Consider the following 25,252-nt stretch of genomic DNA (forward strand, 5'->3'; position numbering starts at 1 on the left):
TGTTTATGAAAGTGCATTAGTTGGAACAGTAAGAAGAAAAAAAAATGTACTGCAGGAAGTCATCCAATCCTAATAAGTTGACATGTAGAATAAAGTTGATGGTGTTATTTATTACTAAGGTAGTCCTGGTTAAGGGTTACCTGTGTGTACAGCTGGAGGAGGGGCAAGCAAAGGGGAATGTAGATAACTAAAGTGAAATAGAGCTGATGTATCCAGAGGTTATGTTGCTAGAGGTGAGATCAGTTACCTACGTGCAACTGAAATTTCAAACTTCTGTTCAGCAGGGACGTGAGTGGACAATGGTGACTGATAGTTGGAAATATCAGCAAACATCTTAAATTTTATACTCAAATGAATGAGCAATGAACCAGGAGAATAGGTCCAGTTTTTTTTGGCTCCTTGTAATTTTTACCTTTTTACTTAAAATTACAGCATCTTTTTCAATGAGTGCCTATGTGACTGTGACTTATTACAATGAAACCAGCAACTACACTGCAATAGAGACATGTGAATGTGGCGTTTATGGATTAGCTTCACCAGTGGCTAATGCTATGGGAGTGGTAGGCATCCCTAAGAACAATAACTACCAAGCTTGTGACCACAACACTGAGTTTAGTAATACTAAGAAGCCCTGGATTGCGCTGATAGAAAGAGGTAATTGTACATTTTCAGAAAAAATTCAAACAGCGGGCAGAAGAAATGCTGATGCTGTTGTGATTTACAATGCTCCAGAGACTGGCAATCAGACGATACAGATGGCAAATTTTGGTAAGTAATAATTGATTCACAAAGAGAGTTAATGTCCGTTTATCTTAGAATGGTATTTCCATCTAGAACTGCTCTAGGATCTGGCAACAAGGTTGTAAAATAATTTTACTTTAAATTTTCTTGCCTGGCACAACTTGTAATTACTTTATTATTATTTAATATTTTTAATTAATTTGTTCCAAAGACAGTAGCAATTCATGAAGTGATTCCTATTTTCTTTCATGTTTTCTTAGCAATATAAGTTTCCTCAGTGGGCATTATATCGTGAGTTGCTTTTTAATAAACTGTGCCTTTACCTCTAAACATTAAAAAATTTAATTTCATTATTAATTTGCACTTCTCAGTTTGATTTATTTTCTCCTGCAAAAGGGATTGTATGTTTTCAAGTTTGTGAAACTGCAAAACAGTTTCATTATGCTTAAATAATAGCATATTATAAGTGTGTAAAATGTTATAGAAATGAGAACTTGACTCTACTGTATGCTTGTAAGATTTGAATCTTTTTGCGGGACTGATACAAACGAATCTGCAAAAAAATGATATTACCCATTGAAAAGTGTATGGCAGAAATAGGATAACACTGTAATTAACAAAGAAAATAAAGATTTCCCTTAGAAATATTTACTAATGGCTTCTTAAGTAAATAGAAACTTCTAATTTATTAACTTTTTAAAGGAGTTACTTCTGAAAATCACTGGTTTTTATTTATTTAAAAAAACAGTTTCCAAGTAAATAGATTTTTAAACCAATGAAGAAGTAAACTTCTGAACCCCATTTTGTTCACTGTGGATAGGTACGTGTGTTTTTATCAGACTTGGTCTAAAAAAAAAAAAGGAATAATTTCAATCAAGGCAAGCGCTGACAGTAAATGAATACAAAATTTTGATAATTGGTGTTATTGCCAAATTTGGCCTCTAAGAAAATTAATGCAAATTAAATTAAACAGATTTTAGAATTATGAAAAGGAGAAAATCAAACTTATGTTAAGAATAGTATGGTGCTTGGAATGTTCCAAGTTGTACACATACAATATCACTGTTTGGTACTAATATTTGAAAACCAAACTGCTTATTTCGCTAAGCATCAAAAAAACAAGTAAGATGAACTTCAGCAGTACAAAATTATTGTAGATGTAACAAAACTCCATGTGCTACCTTTTGTGACACATCCTGGACACTGCAAGAGCTCAGACATTCACATTTTATATTATTTTCTAGCTAAGAGCATTTCATAAGCATTCCCTGCCTGTTCCTGTGTTTTTACGAGTGACTTTCATTTTTGTAGAAAGAAACTAATGCCATTTTCTGATAAAACTTAGGAATTAAATCTGTTCTAAGGAACCAACTTGCTATACATTTAAACTTAGAGATCCTGAATACTCTGGGTTTCCTTTTGCATGAACACATTCTACTTATTCACTCTCCTGCTATTTTTGAAATACAAACAGTATCAAACTAAATAGTAGTCCTGTTTTCAAAACTTTCTTTGCAACCTGTATTAGGGACCAATATCTAGTAGAATGTAGGTACCTTGCCAGTAAATTTGAAATATTTACCAAAGATCACTCACAGTAAATCTCTCCAAAAGAAACATGTGCATAATCATTTGAATATGTGACTCTGAACAGAGTTTTAAAAAGGAGGCAGTTAGACTTTTCATTCAGTATATACCTCCAATATAACCAAAGACACATGATCAAAAATATTTTAAAGCTACAGTATTGCACCTCTTTTAAAATAAACACATTGAAAAAGATAGCATAATGATCATAACTGTGATAGTTAACATTTATTGGCATTTACTATATTTCAGGCACTGTTATAGTGTGTTTATTTAATGAACATTGTTTTTTAACATATGATGATATCAACCCCAAAGAATTAAAACTAAATTTGGAATTTTGCCCTTTTAAGACCTGCCAAATAGTGTGCCATTGGATTTTTTCCTTCCTAGAAATTTCCCTTATATAAAAACTATTCAGTGATGCAGCTGACAAACATAAGGAATCAAGTGTGGATATGAAAACTAGATGACCAGACACTAGATCATTAAAGACTGTCATTATTTTATGCCAACATTTTGTTTGTTGTTGCTGTCTTTTCATTCGTGTTTTGTTTTGTTTTGACACAGAGGATGGGGGAAATCCTCCTACAATAAAGCTCACAATTTCACCTTCTGTCATCTCATCTTGTATTACCCCCTAAAAACCACCTTTTCAGAAAATCACACTGTAGCCCCCTCAGGCCCTTGTACTCTTCTACTCTTCCCTGGCTCCCCCTACCTCTTCATTCCTTCAGTCCCATTATCCTGTACTAGGTCTTACTAAGCACTTCCACAATGTTGTGTCTCTCTGCTTCTTTCTAATGTCAGTGCTCTCCAGCCAAAGACCACTAGCAACAGACCTGTAGTTTAAAAAGGTAGATGTATTACTTGTTGCAGCAATTGGAAGAGCACACACCATGGAAAACCACAGGGCATCCTACTAAGAGGGTGTTAAAAAGGACTTGCAGGATTTGGGCTTGCTTATGTGTTTTGGGGGAGAGTTGAAGGAAGATGACTGTTAACCAACCATTCTAGTTTGCTTGAGATTGAAGGTTTCTTGGGATGTGGGACTCTTAATGTTAAACCAGGAAATTCCTGGGAAAATTGTGACAAGTTGGCCACCCTAGCTGGCTTTGTTCTGAACTTGGAGGCTGCCAGTAAGTTGTAATTCTGTGTTTAGGTTTCTAAATAAACCTTTTTTATAAGTGGGGAAGACTAGCCCATGGCTAAAGCTGTAATTGGTAAAGAAGCAATAGTTACCCTTATTAGCCAGAATAGAGAGATATTTGGTAGTTACACTTATTAGCCAGAATAGAGAAATATTTGGTAGTTTTTGTGGCGAGGACACTGTCCATATTTTGTCTGTGTTCAGACCTGATTATGGAGTGGTCTTTTTTGTTTGTTTGTTTTGATCCATCATAGTCACAGATTGACCTTCTCTAATGTTGATGTTCTGTGAGATGGTTTATATTCAACAAGAAAATGTCAAGGCTTAATTGAGAGTGCCAGGCTAGGTCCTAAATATCAGGGGCAACTTGTCTCTTTCTCACTGAAAATCTACTTCACCCACCCTCGTACTGTTGTGCAAATATATTCTCTTCCCCCATGTCCTTTCACATTTCTGTGCCTCCCCATCCCTTATAGGTTGCCTTCAAGGGACCTGATAAGTCTAAGGGATGCTTCCACACTCCTTGCCTCACATGGTTTCATGATTTAAATACAGAATGTCCTTACTCTTGAGTCCAGTCTATTTACAGCCTCCCTACTAAGAGTGTTATTTTTCTGAAGGGGATAATTTCAGTTTGAGAATAGCTTTCACTGAGGAAGAATAGTGTATAGCCTAATAATTGGAGGTAAACTTCTAACTCAGTTTCCCATTGTGCTGTGTCCAGTATCAGTTTCCTAATTTGCTCTTGGATTTCTCCTTTGGGTTATATTCTGCATTGGTGAGTATATCTGTATCTATCGACACACAAACATATATGTATATATACGTATATTTTCATATTCTAGCTTACCAGAAGGAATAATGGGATTTTGACTCGGCATTTTGATGAGGTGGGAAATAAAAGGATATGTTTACCATGTTCTTAAGTAAGTATGTAACTTCCTAACAATCTTTTCCAAGCACTGCAGACATGGCCTTTCAGTTCTATTCTAGAGATGCAAGAAAATTCAGGACTCCTGAGTTATTCAAGCAGAAGACGCGTAACATGTTAAGTACTTGCTTGCTGAGCAGACAGCTTTGGAAGTTAAATATGCTATTTTTAGGTAAAATGTCTTAAGAAATGCTTAGATTTGGATGTAGTTTATATCAGCAAGGTCAGTAATTTGGGAGGGATAAAATGGTTTTTACGTTTTATCATTTCAGCTGTGTCCAACGAAGTGGATTAGAGTCAAGTGTGCGGCATTCAGAATCCCCAAAACTCAACCAATTCCAGAGTAGTGAAGTGCATGAAAAGGAAGGGTTTAATTATAGCAGCAAACTCACATGCTTTATAAAAATGTTTTTCTAGAAGTAAAAGGGGAAATAAAAGCATGGTATATAAATGAAGTGAGAAGATGACAAAAACTTCGGTAAAACTAACTCAGATATGTACATAAAGAAGAGCTTAATTCAAGAAAACTAATCAGTTGCATTTCAAATGAGCCTCAAATCTGTCTAATTCTGTGCATCTCCAAGACACCACTCACTCTATCTTAGACCTCTACAACAGCTTTCCAGTTGATTTCCCTGCCACTCTTTTCCCCTTCCAAGCCCAATCTCCAGACTGTAAGCCAAAGTGGCTTTTTAGAGAAAATAAATCTCACTCTGTTTAAAATCCTTCCGTGGCTTCCCATGACACTCAGGGTAAATTCAAACTTCTTTCCAAGACTTTATCCAGCTCTGAATCATCTGGCCTACTGCTGTGACCTCATTTCCTCTCACTCCCTCCTCTTCTACTCACTGAACTCTTGCCACACGGGACTCCTTTCAGTGCCTCAATTCCACTAAACATTTCCTTGCCAGACAGCCTGAAAGTAACCCCTGATGCCATCCTCATCTTCGCTCCCACATCTCATTAAACATAAAGTTCTCTTGATCCTACCTCCAAGCATTTCTTAAGTCCATTCACTTTTTCACCTCTGCTGCCTCCATCCAAGCCCAGGCCAAAATCATCTCTCACCTGGACCACTGCAATAGCTTCTTAAGTGTTCTCTCTTGCTATTCTCGCCCCTCTGTAGCACATAGCAGCCAGAGTGATCCTGTGGAAAATGTAATTCCACCCCAGTTAGAATAAAATCCAGGCCTTGAGCCTAGGCCTACAAGGTTTGATGCTAATCATGTACAATCAGACCTTATCCTATGCCCTTCTGCCCTGCATTACCATGCCTCAGCGACTCTAGTTTTCTCTCTGTTTTTTAACAAAGAGAAATAAGCGCAAGCTTTTGTACTTGCTGCCTCCTCTGCCTGAGTCACTTCTCCTTCATTTTTTTTTCACATAACACTGCCTCCAAAATATAACCATGTCTATCTACTACCACTAGTCTAGTACAGGCTACTGCCAGCTCTCGCACTGACTACTGCAAATAGCCTCCAAACTGGGCTCCCTGCTTCTACTCAACCTACCCCATATATTCTCTACACAGAAGCCAGAGTGATCAAAACATATAGGTCGATCACATCACTCCTCTTCTCAGAACTCCCCAGTGACTTTCCATTGTTCTTCAAATAAAGTCTAAATTTTATCAGGCCTAAAAGGAGTTGCATGATCTGGCCTCTGCCTATCTCTCCAACCTAACAGTCTACTCTTTCCCTCTCCCTCACAATGCTTCAACCACTCTGATCTTCGGACATTTTCTCCAACATGTGAAGCTTTTTCTGCGTGGGACGCTTTTTACTTGCTTTGCTCTCTCTCACCACCATCGTTATCACACATAACAGGTACTCCATATACCAGTTTAAATGTTTCTTCTAACGGGTCTCCCTTGACCTTATACATATTATTTTCTATCAAAACCTTCAGGTCGTTCTTGTTAAAATTTATTTTAATGTATATTTTCTTTTTTAATTTATTTTTTAAATTTATTTATTTAATTTTTTTTTTTTTTTGATACGGGTCTTGCTCTGTCACCCAGGCTGGAGTGCAGTGACACAAACGAAGTTCACTGAAGTCTCGAACTCCCTGGGCTCAAGCAATCCTCCTGTCTCAGCCTCCCAAGTAGCTGGGACCACAGGCCTGTGTTATCACACCAGGCAATTTTATTTTATTTTTTTAGAGACAGGGGTCTCACTGTGTTGCCCAGGCTGATCTTGAACTCCTAGTCTCAAGTAATCCTTCTGCCTCGACATCCCAAAGTGCTGGGATTATAGTCGTGAGCCATCGCACTTGGCCTAATTATTTTCTTACTTGTTTATTATTTGTTTCTCCCACTAGATTGTAAGTTCCAGGAAGACAGAGACCACGTCTGTCATGTTTGCCATTGTATCCATTGTACAGAGCATAGTGCATGGTCTTCACTATTTGCTCAATGAATAAAAGTTTAAGAAGCTACAAAACAATTCTCTTTTATATGTGAAAAGATGGACAAGTTGAAATGAAGTTTGGTAAATTTGGCAAACTATTGTATTTTTTAAATTGTTTTTATTTTTACTGATACAAGTAATAAATGAGTAGTTTCTCCTATAAAAAATACTAACAATATAATTAAAGTCTCCCCTTGACTACCACCCCCAATTCCAGCACCTTTTCAAGAGATAACTATTGCTATTCATTCAGTATGTAACATTTCAGACTTTTTCTATTCATTTTTGCATATATACGTACAGAAAACACGTAGTCAATTTGTGTTTTATTTTTAATATTAACAAAGTTATTCTGTAGCTTGCTTTAGCTACTCAACAATAGGAACTGGAGTTATGTTCATGTCAGTAAATTTGTATTTAAATCAAATTCATTCTTTTAACTATTGCATTATATTAATATTGCACACACACACATAATTTATTTAACCAGTCCCCTAGCAATGGACATTTGGGTTGTTTTCAGTGCTGCTCTTTTACAAACAATACTTCAGTTAACATAATTATTGCTGATACATAAGAAAGCTATTGATATTGATCTTGTATCACTATGGTTGACCTTGCATCTGACCACCTTGTTGAACTCGCATCTGACCACCTTGTTGAACTCCTATTAATTTTATTAATTCATCCATTGATTCTCTTGAATTTTCAAGATAAGTGATCATTTTCTCTAGAAAGTTTTGCTTCTTCTTTTATTTTAATTCTACCTCTTAATTTTTCCAATGGTCTTATTCCATTGTCTAGAGCTACAATAGTGATAACAGTATACATCCTTGACTTGCTCTTGACTTTACTAAAAAGTGCTCCCACCGTTCTATCATTGAGTATGTTATTTGATAGAAGCTTCTGGGAGATAGTCTTTATCAAGGTTCAGGACTTCAGTAAGATTTTTTAATTTTGTTATTCTTATGGCTTAACTAGAATATGAATATATATGTATATATGCATATATGTTTGTGTGTCGATAGATACAGACAGAGTCACCATGTAGGATATGCCCAAAAGGGAAATCCAATAGTTTACTGTTAGCTTGGGAGAAATAATAAGGTGGTATACAGAAACAATAGATGATCTCCATAAATTAGGTATGGAAAGAAGAAACAATAGGTAAAAGGGACAATTTTGGGTTATTTTCCAAATACAATTTTATTAGTGCCCTGGATAAAACAATTGAAAAAGAAATTTCGTTGTGACTCCGAGTTGAGTGTCAAGTTGTAAGACACAAACAAATAGTAAAAGCATCTTGACAAGTTAGGAAAATTATTTATTAAAAACAAGATGAAGTACCATGGTGAATAGTAAAGAATAATAAATGTAGAGACAGATATAAAATAGAAATATATGGGCAAAAAAGACAGGTTTCTAAGCAAAATATTTGACAACTACATTGTACCACAAGTCAACTAAAGAATGACACAGTTATTTTAAAAATTGACATGATTATGGGATGTATTAGTAAGTATATAACATGTTACGCCTGGAAAATAACTCAGCTATGCTTGGAATTCATGAATCTCTGAAACATCATAAGCTTTTATTTTTTTACCTGACTTACAATAACAAATTATTTTAGTACCTCTTTTATGCTTTCACACAAATGCCCAGGTACCCCCCTCCCCTGGGTACAGGCACATACAAACATAATTGCATAAAAATGTATGTTTATAAGGAAATCAAGATATAGTACCTCTGGGCACCAGTTTCCGGATAAAAACAAAATGAGTAAATTTACTGTGAGCCCTTTCAAGTACATTTCATCTCCCTTTTCTCCATTTTAAAATCAAAGAACATTTTGAAAGCATCTAAACATGTGCCATTTGTTCATTAACATATCCTTTGCTTAACTCTTGGCCTCTTCCTCCTAAATTTTTAATGTTTCATTTATTATGTTGTGATTTGCTGCTCAGACATAGATTTCCCCCAGAATTACTTGCAATTATTAGAAAAGAGTGTGTGTGTAAATACACACAGAACAATGCCTGAGCAAGACTATATAAAGTAGGCTACTTCCTCTTAAGTACTCTCTCTCTGTCGCTCTCATTTCAGCAGTCCTCAGTTCATAAGTGCTCTTACCCCAGCTACCTCTCTTCCTTCATTCGAAGAGTACATTCCCTAGGCAGCAAGGACATCATATAAACAAATTATATCTGTTTCTGTCTAAACTTGCAAGTTTTATGTGCTACTTATTTAGAAAATTGTTCGATATTCAGGTGCTATTTTGATAAAGTTGGGGGAAAGATTTACTTGTTGCACCTAGAAACAACATGCCTTAAAGGAAAAACAAAACAGATTTCTTACTGGTGATATCAGGACCTTTGACAGAACAGTGGAAGAGTGAATTCCAGGAGATGATGTTTCAGAGTGTCCCTCATCACATCATGCAAGCAACAACCTGTTCCACCTATGCTCAGGACATGCTTTGAGCACACAAATATTCAACAGTATAGTAATGTTAATAGTCATGTAAATATTTAACAATATAGTAATGTTAACTGTAACTTTTTAGAGTTTTAGATGTATATCATATTTTTGCCTAAATTTTTAATGACATATATTCTCAGCATGACCTAGCTAATGACCTCAATATGCAATGATAGTAACACAATGTAGTTAAGTGAATTCGTCTCTAGCAATAATCAATACATTGACATCTCCCCTGTGGAAAGAACAAAGAGAAATGAAAATTTCCTTAATAATTCACTTGCTTTCCATTTATATTTTAAATGACTGTCTCAGCATCATTTCTCATGATAAATTGGAACTCTTTATTTCTTTCAGTAATGTACCTGTTAAAGTATCTGTTTTTCCTTCCCCTTTATGAAGGCAGTTGTTAATAGTAAGTACTCTGTTAACTATGTGCCGAGCATTCTTCTCAGTGTAATCATCCCAACAACTGCTATGAGGTACATAGTGTCAGTATCTCCATTTTATATATAAGAAAACTGAGACACAGAGAGATTGGTTAAATTCGCCATGGTCATACAGCTAGTACGTTTCAAAGCTGAGATTTGAAACCTAATATCCTAATAATTAAGTGTCTGTGCTCTTAATCAGTACACAATACTACCTCTCCAGTGAGCATATACTATGGAAGGCACTGTAAAAAATGGTACAAAAATATCATCATTGCCCTCAAGGAGGGAAATGTAGTCAGGGGACTAATATTTACGCAAGTCATAAAAGGCAGAATAGAAATGTTAAGGTTATTAGAACTGAAGCAATTAAGAAATTGTAAAGGTCAGAGTGTTGGAAGGGTCATCAACATAGAAGGTGATAGCAGAGAAGTCAAAGACCAGTACCGGGAATATGAAAGTGAGAGAGTTATAGGATAACCAGTCAGAAAGTGGGATATTTCTGTTAGGATTTTGGAGGTTTAGCAGATTAGGATGCTGATAATATACAGAGTATGGCCATGGCAGTGGGGTCAATAAAGTGGAATGGCAACAAAAATTCCTGAAGTTAAACCACACTGAGGACAGAATGTTGGGTGATGGAAAGATTTGAGGGTGAAAAGGATGGCAGTGATCCAAATGATAATGTCTTCGATAAATGTGTGGAAATTACTGGGAGGTTGGTCCATGGCCAAGCAGAGAGGAAGGTAATAGAGGTTATTAAAACCAAATGCTGTTGAGTCTCCAAGAAGCAGATTTTGATTCATAAGAGTGGGGGAGTAGGCCGGGCGCAGTGGCTCACGCCTGTAATCCCAGCACTTTGGGAGGCCAAGGAGGGCAGATCACGAGGTCAGGAGATCAAAACCATCCTAGCTAATACGGTGAAACCCCGTCTCTACTAAAAAATACAAAAAAGCCAGGCGTGGTGGCTGGCGCCTGTAGTCCCAGCTACTCGGGAGGCTGAGGTAGGAGAATGGCGTGAACCCGGGAGGCGGAGCTTGCAGTGAGCCGAGATCGCGCCACTGCACTCCAGCCTGGACGACAGAGCCAGACTCCGTCTCAAAAAAAAAAAAAAAAAAAAAGAGCTGGGGAGTAGTCTGGAAACAACAATGTGGGAGTGAAGAGACTCCTATTCCTTGAAATATGTGGGGCACGAACAGATGAGCTGCCTTACTGAAAATATCTGAAGGAGAAGTCGTGTCCTCATGATAAGACGGGTTTTGGTTGAGTCAGGAAGCACAGGGAACCCACAGTGAAGAGAAGATGAGGAAAGTATACAAGTTAAACATCTGTCATGTAACCAGAGATCTAGAAGACACATGGAAACTTTTAGGAGAGGAGAAGTAGAAGAAAGTAATGAGTAGTACAGAGAGAGGAGCACAGAAGTGAATAGTAAACAAATTAGCTTCCATTTGGGAAACTAGCTAAGGATGGAATGAATGTGATACCAGGTGGCAATAATGTAAAGATTAGAAACAAAATTCTGGAGTAAATTTGTCTCAGGCAAGTATGGTACTTGGTTTATCAATGTAAAGGGCTGGCATTGTATATGAAATGTAAGAGCATTATTCACAAGGGAGCAGCCACTCTTGAAGGAGCTGGCAAGGGCACAGAGCTGAACAGATTAGAGGTGAAAATGTGAATAAATTTAAATCACAAGGGTTTGTTCCTAGAGCTATGATTGTAGATCACAGGGATGGAGAAGCATGTCAATGTTTGGGCAGGGAGGTAGGGTACGGTGGAGGGTAACAAGTGCTAAATGACCTGAATATAAAACTAACCCGCCCTAGGGTTCCAAATGGAACTGCTTTATAGTCTTAATCCAGGTACAAGTTGGTCCTCGACTTGAGTGTCACCTGGGTATCTGGATGATGTTGCATAAAAATAGGAAATCATTATAAGAAACAAGCACATGAAAAATTATTTGGGGCTCTTTTAATAAATCAAATGGCTGGAAAATGATCTATTTGTTATGACTAATGCTAATTACCTATCTGCATTGAGGAGATTAGGATTTTAGTAAAAACTGGTAGAAACTTAGTCAAGGCCTTAGGATGTCAAAATTGCAATCATTAAATGCCCGGATACCCTGCATTCCAGAATTGAATTAAATCCAGTCAACATTTACTTATGTATATTTTTAGCTTTTAAATGGAATTGTAAATTGAGTTCTTTTCCTCAAAGCAGTCAATTCAGCAGAGGAAGAGAAGTATACAATCAGTCAAATAGGATGTTTGATATTGTTTTAGCTCTAAAAATGTCAGCATGGACCGAATAACCATTTTTCAGAAATAATTTTTCAACTGATTTTTTTTAGCCTCATATAGGATGCAGCCAGCATCTAAATGCTCAGTTAACTTATGTATAGCAAGATTAGCTGCAGTTGGAGGCCACAGTAGTTACATCTGAGAAATGTAGTACCATTTCAACCATACACACAGGCAAATGCTCTTAGAAAATTAGTTTTCTCAAAAAGCCAGGATATGCAAAATGACCATATTTACCAAAGGGCTTTGTGAGGACTCCTTGGAGCAGAACTCAGAGAGAGGTGGGTAAATCACATGTTGGTTAGAAGAAGGAGTGTGATTTGATTGTTTCACAAGGAATACATCTTTCTCACCTGAAAGCTGCTGTTCATTACCTCAATAAGGGCAGCTTAAAGGCTTAAAGAAGGCCTACAGAGAAATACTAGGCCTCTAACCTGATGCATTACCACATGATACCTCCACGGCATGGGAGACCAAGGGGTGAAGAGAAACCCTAGGGTATGAACCCCTGGGTTGCTATTCATTCTTGTTTACTTGTCCATAGCCTTGGCCAAGGGTAGCTTTGCAGTGTGGCTAGGAGGAAATCTCTTAGGGAGAGCAAGTTCTGGCTGACAATTGGATTTTCCAAATTGGGAATAAAAGAAGGCAAAACTGTGATTTTTGTAAATCTAAAAAACAATGTGGGTTTGTTTATACACATTTTATTTGTATCATTTCATGTTAAACCTCAAATAAATGCTTCCTTATGTGAAAAAAAAAACAAAAAAAAAAACAAGGGTTTACTTATTCACTCAACAAATGTTTACTGAGAGCCAAATATTTGTCCTCCCAAGTTTTACATTTCATAGTTCTATCTCTGAAACTTCAAGCATGCATGGCTTCTACCAGAAGCAGTGAGATGTAGTAGTGATTCAAGGCATGGGCTTTGTAGGGGGATAGACCTGGGTTTGAATCCCAGATCTACTGTTTGTTTTCTAGCTGTGTGATCTTGGTCTAGTTACTTAAACACTCTGAATTTCAGTCTTCTTATCTCAGTCATCTCATCTGTAAAATGGGAATACTAGCAATACTACTTTAAACGGCAAAAGATGTATAGGATCTGAAAAGAAATAAGAGTATGTGGTACTACTTTATATAGGGTGGTTGTAAGGATTAAATTACATAATGCATATAAAGAAGGCACTTTGCGCAATGTCTATTCTGTAGTAGACAGTAAAAACTACGGTAGTAGCAAGATGATGCTCATGAAGTCATCCTTGTTTTCAGTTCACTCTCCCTCTTCTTCACCTGTCTGTGTCTCTTTCCCACTTTAAACTCTTGGGCAAAAATATTTGTCCTACAAGAAGTCTTTTTTGGCTAACAGTTTATCCTGATATTTCCTTTACTTGGCACCTATTCAAAATTTACATACATAGTTCGGGTCATGCTAATTTTGCCTTTTTGCCTATTTTTATGTATTCTTATGTATTCATTTGTATAATTCCTGAATTCCTAACTATTATAGACTAATAGATTCATAGCTTAAACATTAAAAAATACATAATTTCCATGTACTTCAGAAATCCCTTAAACTAAAACCCTGTCCAGTGGTCATTCACTTACTACTTGAGCACTATCAGGGACAGAGAGTTCATCATCTCACAAGGCATTTCAGTTCATTGCTGAACAGCTCAAGTTTTTAGAAAGTTATTGTTCAAACTATGCCAAAATGTGCCTTCCTCTAACTTTCACACATTTTTCCTTGTTGTGCCTTCCTGAGCAATATAGGACATATTTTAAGTTGTCTTCTATTTACTTTATATCATCCAGTCAATTACCAATCAGTGGTATTGACATGTTGGCTTTTTTTCTTAACTAATGTTAGAATTTCAATGTTTTTACCACTAAAATAATTATAAATAAATTATTTTTTAAATTTTCTTTTGGTGGGATGGGATATACTCCATCTACTTTTTGAGGATGACTTTACTTTTGTGTCTTGGAGAAGGATTTGGGGGCCAGTCACCTGTGTGATGTGCGGTTTTTTGTGTCTCAGGAGTCCCCCTCCCCAACAATATTCTCCTCCCTATTAGCATGCTGTCTAAAATTTCATCCTTCATTAAAACAGCATTCTTTCGGGTTTTAAAAGCTGTAGGGTCTTTGAGTCCTTGTTAAAAAGGCAAATGGTCCCAGGAAAAAAAAACACCAACTGAAAAGTACTACTGATAACTTAGCAGGGATTAATTCATTGATGGCAACCTGAGTGTAAAACAGCAGATTGATTGAGGTGTGATCTGGAAGCAGTACAAGACTGACGGAGATCCAGGGACTTTGTTTCATTCATCTCAGTATAGCACAGTGACTGATTCATATCAGGCCCTCATTGATGAATGAATAAATGAGAGTATGAAAATGAATGAATGAGGCTGGAAAAGTGAGCATCTATCCCCCCAGTCAAATATTTCCTACTTCATAATCTTATCTAGAACCATTTAAGTGTGATAACACCAGAAAGATTGGGGTTCCTCGGCTTAATGACACCATGCTGACTCTTAACAGAGTGTTCTTTTAATCTCTGTCTGCTCTCCCCACAGCTATTTGATGTCTCATCTTTAGCTGGCAGTTGGAGACATGACTTCTTTGTAGGCTGTTTCTATATAAAGCTCTGGCAGTAGGAACTGCCTAGGTTACCAACAGTGATTCACACAGCTACATAAAGTGCTTACACCCACACAGGGTTATGGAGTGAAGGAAACAGATTCCAGTTCAGATCTTGTTTCACTGCACGATATTGTGGAATTAGTTAACATTACTCTCCACTTATCTACATAAGCTATTGTAGATGTAGTGATCTCCATCATACCATGTGAATTTGAGTAGAGTATTAAAAACCTCATTAATTCTCACCAGTGTTTAAGTTTAAAGTGTGGGGTTAGCACTTAGAGGAGTGAGGAGATTATTAAGTGCTTTCAGAGAAAGAAACTCTTTTAAGTAGTATATAGAAGCAACTGTTTTCTGCAAACAATCTTTGCCTATTCAATAAAGCAGATCCAGCAGTGCTTCTTTTTGGCATCATTTTAGTAGCAATTCATTTGTGTTATTATATTACTTGAAAATAATAGAGCTGCATTTTATATTTTTTAAAAACTTTAAGAGGAAGGCCTACCTGACAGCAGTTTTCTTAACAATGGAAGGATATATTTAAAAATACATAAAATGCCTGTTTTAAGGCTATATAGTAATGTAATCAAAGCTAATGAAATATAGAAATCTGCTTCAAAGAATAATGTGATTTGAATTAATACTTCAGTTGCTTTTATGCAAATGAATACTTCCTAAAGCACTAGAAAAATTGTGGGGTCTTTTTTTGTACAAGGTTCCTAGTGCAGAACTTATATACAGTATGAATTTTCTTTATCATGGAATGAGTGCTAACCATTCTCCAAAATAATAAAATAATACTATATTCTATAACTCCAATTATAGAACTTGCCTACTTCAAGCAAGTTTTATTAGTATAGTTTCACTCTATTTGCAAAATAATTTCATAATGAAAGTAGGCTTCTATTTCCTTTATTTTGTATGCTCAGGCTGTACTTCTGACAATGAAAAAAGTTATATCTAAAAGAATATCCTCATTGCTCATTTGTGGATATTGTTCAAATTATTGGATATCCTATTAATACTTCTCTGAAGAAATAGATGTCCACAGCCCATTAATCCTTACTCTATAAATACATAAAATGTTAGCAAAGTGATAAATATTGATAAAACTTGTCTCATTCAAGCAATAATACGTTATGAATCTTCTACTTTAGGCTTTCATTTCACTGAACTGTGCCATTTAAATGTAATTATACTTTCATAATATGAAGCTGTGGTGGTTTTGTGTTGTTTTATATTTACTTGGAACATTTTTAACTGTTATAACTTCTTTTTTTTTTTTTAGATGGAGTTTCGCTCTTGTTGCCCAGGCTGGAGTGCAACAGCCCAATCTGGGCTCACCGCAACCTCTGCCTCCCGGGTTCAAGAAATTCTCCTGCCTCAGCCTCCCGAGTAGCTGGGATTACAGGCAGATGCCACCACGCCCAACTAATTTCATATTTTTAATAGAGACGGGGTTTCTCCATGTTGGTCAGGCTGATCTCGAACTCTCGACCTCAGGTGATCCCACCACCTCGGCCTCCCAAAGTGCTGGGATTACAGGTGTGAGCCACTGTGCCCAGCCTGTTTTAACTTCTTATGGGAATATTTTTATTTCCCTACGGTAAGATCTTGGAGATAGTCTATATTTTTTGAAAGGCTTCCTCAATCACATATCCTATTTGTACTTTAGGGAAAGAAAATATTACTCAGAAGAGAAGGGTAATTTAAGACTTTTACCTTCAGCCAAACAAAATGGCAAAAATGAACAAACACTCCAATGTTCTAAATTTACTTTCATATAAATTTTAAATACTGCATAAATTGTGTTCTGATTCCTGAGAAGCTAAACAGTAAAGTACCATGTTCTACTGAACTATGAAAAAAATAGATAATCTCAATTCCTTTAATATGGTTGTTTTCCTGACCCTGAGTCAGTTTCACCCTTGTCTTTGATATACCACTAGAATTTGTTATGAACAGAAGGAAAGCAGTGAAGATATACACAACAAAAGGCAAATTTCTAGTCCTCCAAGCACTACTTTTGCACCTGTTATATATTCTGTTAAAATGGTATAAGCAATTATGGATAATACATTAGGAAACTCAGAGAACTACAGTTTATTGAGGATATTGACTTAAATGAGTCAGAAGAATTTTCAATTTGACAAAATTAAAACCTTTTGGAGTTTCAGGGATACGAAAAGCTGATCTGGCTGGGCACTGTGAATCACGCCTGTAATCCCAGCACTTTGGGAGGCTGAGGCGGGCAGATCACTTGAGGTCAGGGGTTTGAGACCAGCCTAGCCAACAAGGTGAAACTCTGTCTCTACTAAAATACAAAAATTAGCAGGGCATGGTGGCAGGCGCCTGTAATCCCATCTACTGGGGAGGCTGAGGCAGGAGAATTGCTTGAACCCAGGAGGCAGAGGTTGCAGTGAGCCAAGGTGGTGCCACTGCACTCCAGCCTGGACGAAAGTCTGTCAAAAAAAAAAAAAAAAAAAAAAAAGCTGATCTGGGTGCCTTAGGGAGAAATTCACAAAGGAAATAGCCAACTATATTCTGGCCAATTTTATTTAGAAATAATAGTCTCTCTAGGTTTAGTCTAGCTTCATGATTTGCCTCTTCTGAAGCTTTAAGCAGAAATATGTGGTCAACTAAAATGTGATTTATATGTGTACAACATATGCAGCTGAACTGTGCACAACCCCATTTGACTGTGAAGGAAGTTGGTGGGAAAATACTTGTTGAATATTTGCTACTTTACCACACAGGATGTTGAAAAATATTTTGATCCACAGCAAATATAAAAATAATTTTTGCTAAAAAAAATCACTGAATCTAATTCCTCATTTTCAAAACACCCACTTAATTTATAGGAAGATGTGCTTATTTATAGGAGCCAGCCTCTCTCCCCACCTACTCACCGCCTAGCCCCATGGGAGTGGAGGGTTGGAGTGGAAATGCACTTTTGCAAACCCTGCAAAAATCTGAAATTAGTATCCACCCCTTCACAGATATCCTCTTGTGGATGGTAGAATTATTTAGTTGGTTTACATATTTATGGAGCAATCACCAGACAGTAAGATCATTTTGTTTCATAAAACACAGGAAAGTTCCTAAGCACATAACAAAGTTTTCATTTATTTGGATCTCGACGGTTTTTTAAATCTTCCTTTTGAAACTAGCTAAGTGAGCCAGACTTATCCATACCAGAAAAACCTGTGAATATGTATTTAGGATTTATTTACTGCATATCATAGTTAGAGTGCAATTCCTTTTTTCAACCCACTATACAACAGATGACACAGCATTTTTTTGTTCCAACCTTATAAAAGAAAGGCCCAACAGACAGCATGTTGAACATTTTTATGGCTAATTCAAACACTTCAGTACTTGTCTCAAGCACATTTTATTTTGGTTTATTTTTCCATATTTTTTAAATTTTATTTTATTTTAAGTTCCGGGATACATGTGCAGGACATGCAGGTTTGGGTAACTTGTTATACTGACATCTGAAATCAAATTTCCAATGTCTTCTGACACCATATGGCAACTGCTTCAATTATGAGAACACCAAGACACTCAGCCAAGGTCAGCCAAATTGATTTGAATAAAACAAAAATCAATCTAATTGATTATTTTAAAACTAAGCATCTTGAAGATGGGAATAAATTCCCAGAATGAATAAGATCAGTAAGTTCATAGAATCTCTTTAGTGGCTACATGCTCATGGGAGTAAGCTGACATACAGAATACAAATATGCTAAGTTTTGCCATTAATTTAATTACCTGCATGTGGCTAGCCCACCGGTGATGGTTAAATCTCAGGCTAACTTTCTTTGATCACTCAACATACTTCAGAGTCACCTCTTTATAGGTCTGAAGAGAATGCCTGCATAAAACAGAATATGAAAATGTGCTGAAAAATGCATTTCAAAGCCAACTTCGAGTGTCTTTTTATTATCTGCTCCTTTGTATCATCTGCATCACTGCTTCCCATCTACTGGTGTCTGTAACTGACTCAATTCCCTTCTAAGGACTAATAAGCAGCAACTCTGAGAAAATTATACATTGCTTTAGGTGGAAAATGAAATTCAATTCAAAAAAGAAAAAAGTTAATTTTAAGATCTCAAGAAGAAAGCCAGTAAAGCAAGGTTATTGTTAATGCTTTAAGCGTATAATTCTTCTAAGAGAAAGATCATTAGAGCTTTGATAAATCACTAACACTTTGAGCATGAGCACCTTCTAATCCTAAATATCTGACAAACTACAATGAACCAGAATGCTACTTTTTGCAAGACAGAAGTTCCCTTATGCATTCTCCACGTTTTTTTCCGCCTACACATCTAAAATGTTACTCAACTCAGCTATTTTTCCCATCATAGTATTTAAAATTTTGCTCTTCCCTCTTAACTGAGTTAAAAGTTAAGTAAAAGGGTTATTTTAATAACCCTTTGCCACAGTTAGTATCATATATGTTTACTAAAATAAAAGATATACTATTTGAACAAAGTCACTGAACATTCCACTTTTAGCCAGTTGTTTTGGTGTTATGTAAATAAGCCTGACTCTTGACTACCTCCTAATATTCTTGAAGTTATGAGTAGATAAAGTTACTTTTTTTTTTTTTTTTTGAGATGGAGTCTCACTCTGCGGCCCAGGCTGGAAGTGCAGTGGCGCTATCTGGGCTCACTGCAACCTCTGCCTCCTGGGTTCAAACGATTCTCCCGCCTCAGCCACCCCAGTAGCTGGGACTGCAGGTATCCGCCGCTTCGCCCATCTAATTTTTGTATTTTTATTAGAGATGGGATTTCACCATGTTGGCCAGGCTGGTCTCGAACTCCAGAGCTCAAGTGGTCCCCCACCCCCCGCCTTGGGCACCCAAAGTGCTGGGATTACAGGTGTGAGCCGCTGTCCCCAGCCCGATGAAGTTAATTTAAAAAAAAAAAATACAAGCAAATCTCAGCCGGGTGCGGTGGCTCACACCTGTAATCCCAGCACTTTGGGAAGCCAAGGCGGGTGGATTGCTTGAGCTTAGGAGTTGGAGACCAACCCGGCCAACAGGGCGAAACCCCGTCTCTACTAAAAATACAAAAATTAGTAGGGCATGGTGGCGCAGCCTGTAGTCCCAGCTACTCGGGAGACTGAGGTGGGAGGATCGCTTGAGCCCATGAGGTGGAGGTTGTAGTGAGCCGAGATCAACCACTGCACTCCAGCCTGGGCAACAGAGTGAGACTCAGTCTCAAAAAATTAATTAAAAGCAAATCTTATTCTGAATGTTCTAGAGCAATGCTGTCCAACAGAACATTTTAAAATTATACAAAATTCTATTTCTGTGTTGAATATGTAGCCACGAGCCATCTGTGGCTACTGAGTGCTTGAAATATAGTTAATGCAACTGAAAAACTGAATTTTTCATATAAAAAATGTAAATAACCACATGAGCCTATTGGCTACCATATTGAACAGTATATGAACATGAACATGGGGTCGTTGGATAACTTTCATAAGGTCCATACAACTCCTTGAAATTGTGCACAAAATTGTGTGTGTTGATTTATTTTGTACCTAGGTTTCATCAAATTTTCAGAGGTAACTCTGACCTCGGAAAGGTTAAGAACTACTATAGCAAGACCGGGCACGGTGGCTCACGCCTGTAATCCCAGCACTTTGGGAGGCTGAGGCAGGCAGATCAAGAGGTCAGGAGATCGAGACCATCCTGGCTAACATGGTGAAACCCCGTCTCTACTAAAAATACAAAAAAATTAGTCGGGTGGTGGCAGGCACTCCCCAGTAGTCCCAGCTACTGGGGAGGCTGAGGCGGGAGAATGGCGTGAACCCAGGAGGCGGAGCTTGCAGTGAGCCGAGATGGCATCACTGCACTCCAGCCTGGGCGACAGAGTGAGACTCCGTCTCAAAAAAAAAAAAAAGAACTACTATAGCAGGAGTACTATGGGCTTTATGTTTCCTGACACAAAGTTAAAACTAGAAACACGGTGATTTTTTTTTATGTTTTAAGAAAATATGCAAATTCTTCAACAAAAATAATTTCCTAAAGTTGAATTCAAATAATGCATTATACAATTCTACAATCAACATGTATTCCTCTTTTTTAAAAAAGAAAAACTTTTTATTTTTTAAAAATGTAGATTTACATGCAGTTGTAAGAAATAGATCCTGTATACCCTTCATCCCTTTACCCAGTTTCCCCCAGTGGTATCACCTCGTATAACGATAGTACAATATCACAACCAGGAAATTGGAGTTGATACAATCCACCCACCTTACTCGAATTTCACTAGTTTTACATGCAATTATATGCATGTTCTGCACAATTTTATCACATGTGTAGGTTCATGTGACTATCACCACAGTTAAGATTCAGAACGATTCCATTGCAACAGAACTCCTTCATATTGTCCCTTTATAGCCAAAAGGACCTCCACCCCGTAACCCCTTATTAACTCTGGGCAACCACTAATCTGCTATTAGTATAATTTTATCACCTTAAAAAATGTTGTATAAATTGAATCTCATTGTATGTAAACTTTTTGGGATTGGCTTTTTTCATTCAGTATAATTCTCGGGAGATTCATCCAGATTGTTGCATATATTAATAGCTCCTTTCTTTCTATTGCTAAGTGATATTCCATGGTATAGATGTACCACAGTTTGTTTTACCATTCACTCACTGAAGGATATTTAGGTTGTTTCCAAGATTTGGCAATTATGAGTGAAGTTGCTATGAAAATTTGTGAATGGCTTTTTGTGAATATAATTTTTCATTTTTCTGAGATAAAGGTCCATGACTGAAATTGGTGAGTTGGATGTTAGTTTTATAAGAAACTGCCAGACTGTTTTCCAGATTGGCTGTGCCATTTCACATTCCCACCAAAAAAAAATGTACGTGTGATCCAGCTTCTCCACATCCTTAACAACATTTGGTGTAGACACATTATTTTTCTTAATTTTAGCCATTCTGGTAGGTATGCAGTGATATCACACTGTGATTTTAATTTGCATTTCCCTAATGGCTAATGACATTTAACATCTTTTCGTGTGCTTATTTTCCATCTGTATTTCCTCTTTGGTGAAATGTTTATTCATGTCTTTTATAATCAGACACAAGCATCCAAAATAGGAAAAAGTTCTTTTTACATAGGAATTCAAGTAATCAGTGGATAATATGGTTTTACAAAAGAAAGAAATGCTGTTCAATGGGGATTTTTTTAAATTGGCTATCTGCTAAGACAGATGCCCTAACATTAACTCTTACCCCAGTGAAGATGTTTTTGTGGAGGACTAGGAAAATAGGATCCAGGAACAAAACTTGCCTTTCTGATACCTTTACTGTAGACAGAATTGAGAGAATACAACTGGAGATAAAAGAGAGCTTTTAGCAGGTATCAGATTCAATAATTTCATGAATGCATTTTCTAGCAAGTATCTGTAGTGCAGATATTTTATGTCCTTGGTATGCTTTGGATATATTTAGATGTAGTTTGTTGCCTTGTTTTAGGAGTCCAAGTTGTATACCTACCTGGACAGAGAGCTGTCTACTACAGTTCAGGCAGGGCAACAGAATTACCTGCAGGCTAAACTACTCTTCTCCTCATAAAAGAGATTGAATAAAAAGCCTACAATGACAGTCCACTGCCCAGTGAATCAAGACCAACTCCAAAATATGTTATTCAAGGTCAACAAAGCCCTAACCTACCTTTTCTGCCCAATCTCCCACTACTCCTCCTCTTGTACTCTAGCCAAATGAAAATACTGTTTCCCAAATCTGCTCTGCTGTGTCCTGACTCTGAGCTTTTGTTACTGCTATATCCTCTACTGAAATACCTTCCCTCACCATTTGTGTCCATCAAAAATCCCACATATCCCTCAAGGTCCTGCTGTTATCCATGAAACAGCCCCTACTTCCTTGAGTCAGAGGCAAACATTCCTGCCTCTATTCTAGCACAGGATTTTGTACTCCCTCACAGCACTTATCTCTCTGACCACTCTTTTGTTTAAATACCACGCCAACGCAATAACATGGATGAATCTCAACTGCATTTTGCTAAGTGAAAGAAGTCAGACACAAAAAGCTACATGTATATGACAATCCAGAAAAGGCAAAAACCATAGGGAAAGAAAACAACTGAGTAGTTACCAGGGATTAAAAGTGGGAAGGGGTTTTGACTATAAAGGCATAGCATGAGGGAATTTTTGTGGTAATGAAACCATTCTATATCTTGACTGTGATGGTAGTGGTTAAATGACTGTATATATTTGTAAAAACTTATATAACCATATACTAAAAAGGGTGAATTTTACTCTATGTAAATTATACCTTAACAAAAACGTTAGGAAAAAATCATACCAGCTAGGCAGCAAACTAGATAGCCTGCCCTCAAATTCTTGCCAATCATTTACTTGCACTTCAAGTGATGTGCCAGAGTAAGATCTGTGGCTACAAAAAAGATACATGGTCCCTTCTCTCAAGAAACTGTCTCTAATGAAGGAGATAGGCATGTAAGTAAATAAATGTAATATACTATGAAAGATGCCATATATATTATGTGTAAAATACAGTGAAGAGGTAAAGGAGGAAGTGGTCAGATTGACTTAGATTGTTGAAGGCCTAGAATTCCAGGTTAAGAAATTTATATATTGCCGGGCACGGTGGCTCATGCTTGTAATCCTAGCACTTTGGGAGGCCGAGGCGGGCAGATCACGAGGTCAGGAGATCGAGACCATCCTGGCTAGCACGGTGAAACCCCGTCTCTACTAAAAATATAAAAAAATTAGCCTGGCGTGGTGGCGGGCGCCTGTAGTCCCAGCTACTCAGGAGGCTGAGGCAGGAGAATGGCGTGGACCCGGGAGGCGGAGCTCGCAGTGAGCCGAGATCGCCTCACTGCACTCAAGCCTGGGCGACAGAGCGAGACTCCGTCTCAAAAAAAAAAAAAAAAAGAAAAGAAATTTATATTGTATTCAATATGCAATGAAAAGTGACATAATCATAGCTAGGTTTTAGAAAGTATAATCTGGCTGTAATATGAAGGATGATTTGGAATAGGGAAGAGACTAAAATCAATTAGAAGGCTATTTACAATAATCTAAAAAAATTAATATCACTTCTCTTTTCCAGTAGTAGACAATTGAGATCAGACTGTGCTTTCAATTAAAGCTTATATTGCTGATAATCTAGATATGTGAAAGTAAAAACAAAGAGAGGACCCACAGATCTTTTCTTGATACAGTTTAACCCTATTAACTGAGATCTTTAATGGGGGGACCTTGTCGCATTCATGTTTTTATCTTCCCCAGCAAATTTGTAGGACTTTGTAGACAGCAGAAGCTCTAAGAATGTTTATTCTAATGAATAGAGCAGATGAATTTTATTTTAAATCACTGAAACTCCAAAATAGAAAATTATAATACCTCTATGCCCAATGATAGTTACTGCTTACAATTTTATGTTAGAAATCCCAGAGGGTTAAGGTTGATAAAAATGTTTTGTTCCTTAATTTGTATACTTAATGTAAAGATTAAGTGGGATTCGTCTAGCACATTTTTCCCTAGCAATACTGTTTCATTGAAAGTCTTCTATTCTTTACTTATTCACTGTTACAACTTGCAATGAGTGACAAGGGTAAGATTCTGTTGCAAACTGGACAATAGCAGGCAGTATAAATCTACTCTTTAGTAGACTACTCTTAAGCAATTGATTATTGCCTCTGTCTTAGAACTTGGAAACCTCTGCCTAAAATGCCATACATGGGGCATATTGAAAGCTCTGACACATGTTAGCCTGCTTACTGGAATGTGTGTACTGAAGAGTTTTTATTCTGTTTTAAATCTAACCAATAGAAGGCCCTAAAACCAGGAGGGAGCTATGCCCTAAACACTGTATAGAGGCCAAACATATGCTCTCATCAGGTCTCTAAATACCTCCATCATCACCTAAGAAAATTAAGACATTTAATGAACTAGTGGGATCATTGAAGATAAACTTAATGAGCCTCTTCTTCAAACAAACAAGAGCTTCAGGGTTTCAATTTCTGCCCTCTTTTTCCCCCTCTCGAAAATCAAACATTGCTGAGCCACTTCCTTGCCTCTGATAAAAGACTTTCTGTGGCTCTAGAGTTGGCAGCATCCAGAATGTTCAACAGTCACAGATTTCTGTGTCTGAACTAGTTTACTATGAAGAAGATAAAATATTTTGATGTTAACTGCACCCAAAGCTACACAGAGACAGCTTAGAAAAAATGTACCTCCCCCCACCCCCCAGCTAATTGGAAGATTGTCGGCTAAGGGAGATGTGATTTTATAGATGCCAGGGTGTGCTCTGATTCAATGCATCTGGGCTTTTTTTCCTTTTGATGTTCCCGTTAGCATTTTTCCCCATTAAAGTTCTTGTACTTTATACTGCATGATTTGTGGTGAAGTCAAAACCGAAGTCATTTTTGTAGCTATAAAATACCTTATTGTTGAAGGCCTGCTTGTTCCTTGCCTGTTTCCTGCTACCAACATAACCGTAACACTTGTCTAATTCTGGTGTGACAGAACTTATTTATTCTGTGAATCATGAGTGGCAAGGCAGC

The 25,252-nt window shown here is 37.1% G+C and overlaps 1 protein-coding gene across 1 annotated transcript in view; it reads left to right on the forward strand.

Moving 5' to 3' along the window:
• The first annotated feature begins 362 nt into the window (after positions 1–362).
• The window catches only part of RNF128 (ring finger protein 128), a 101,628-nt gene continuing 76,738 nt past the window's right edge, over positions 363–25,252 (forward strand). Inside the window, exon 1 of the mRNA XM_008973079.1 lies at positions 363–768. Within this exon, the coding sequence (XP_008971327.1) occupies positions 363–768 (406 nt within the window). The remainder of the gene's footprint in view (positions 769–25,252) is intronic.

This window comes from Pan paniscus, chromosome X (assembly GCF_029289425.2).
Source record: "Pan paniscus chromosome X, NHGRI_mPanPan1-v2.0_pri, whole genome shotgun sequence".
NCBI classification, from domain to species: Eukaryota; Metazoa; Chordata; class Mammalia; order Primates; family Hominidae; genus Pan; species Pan paniscus.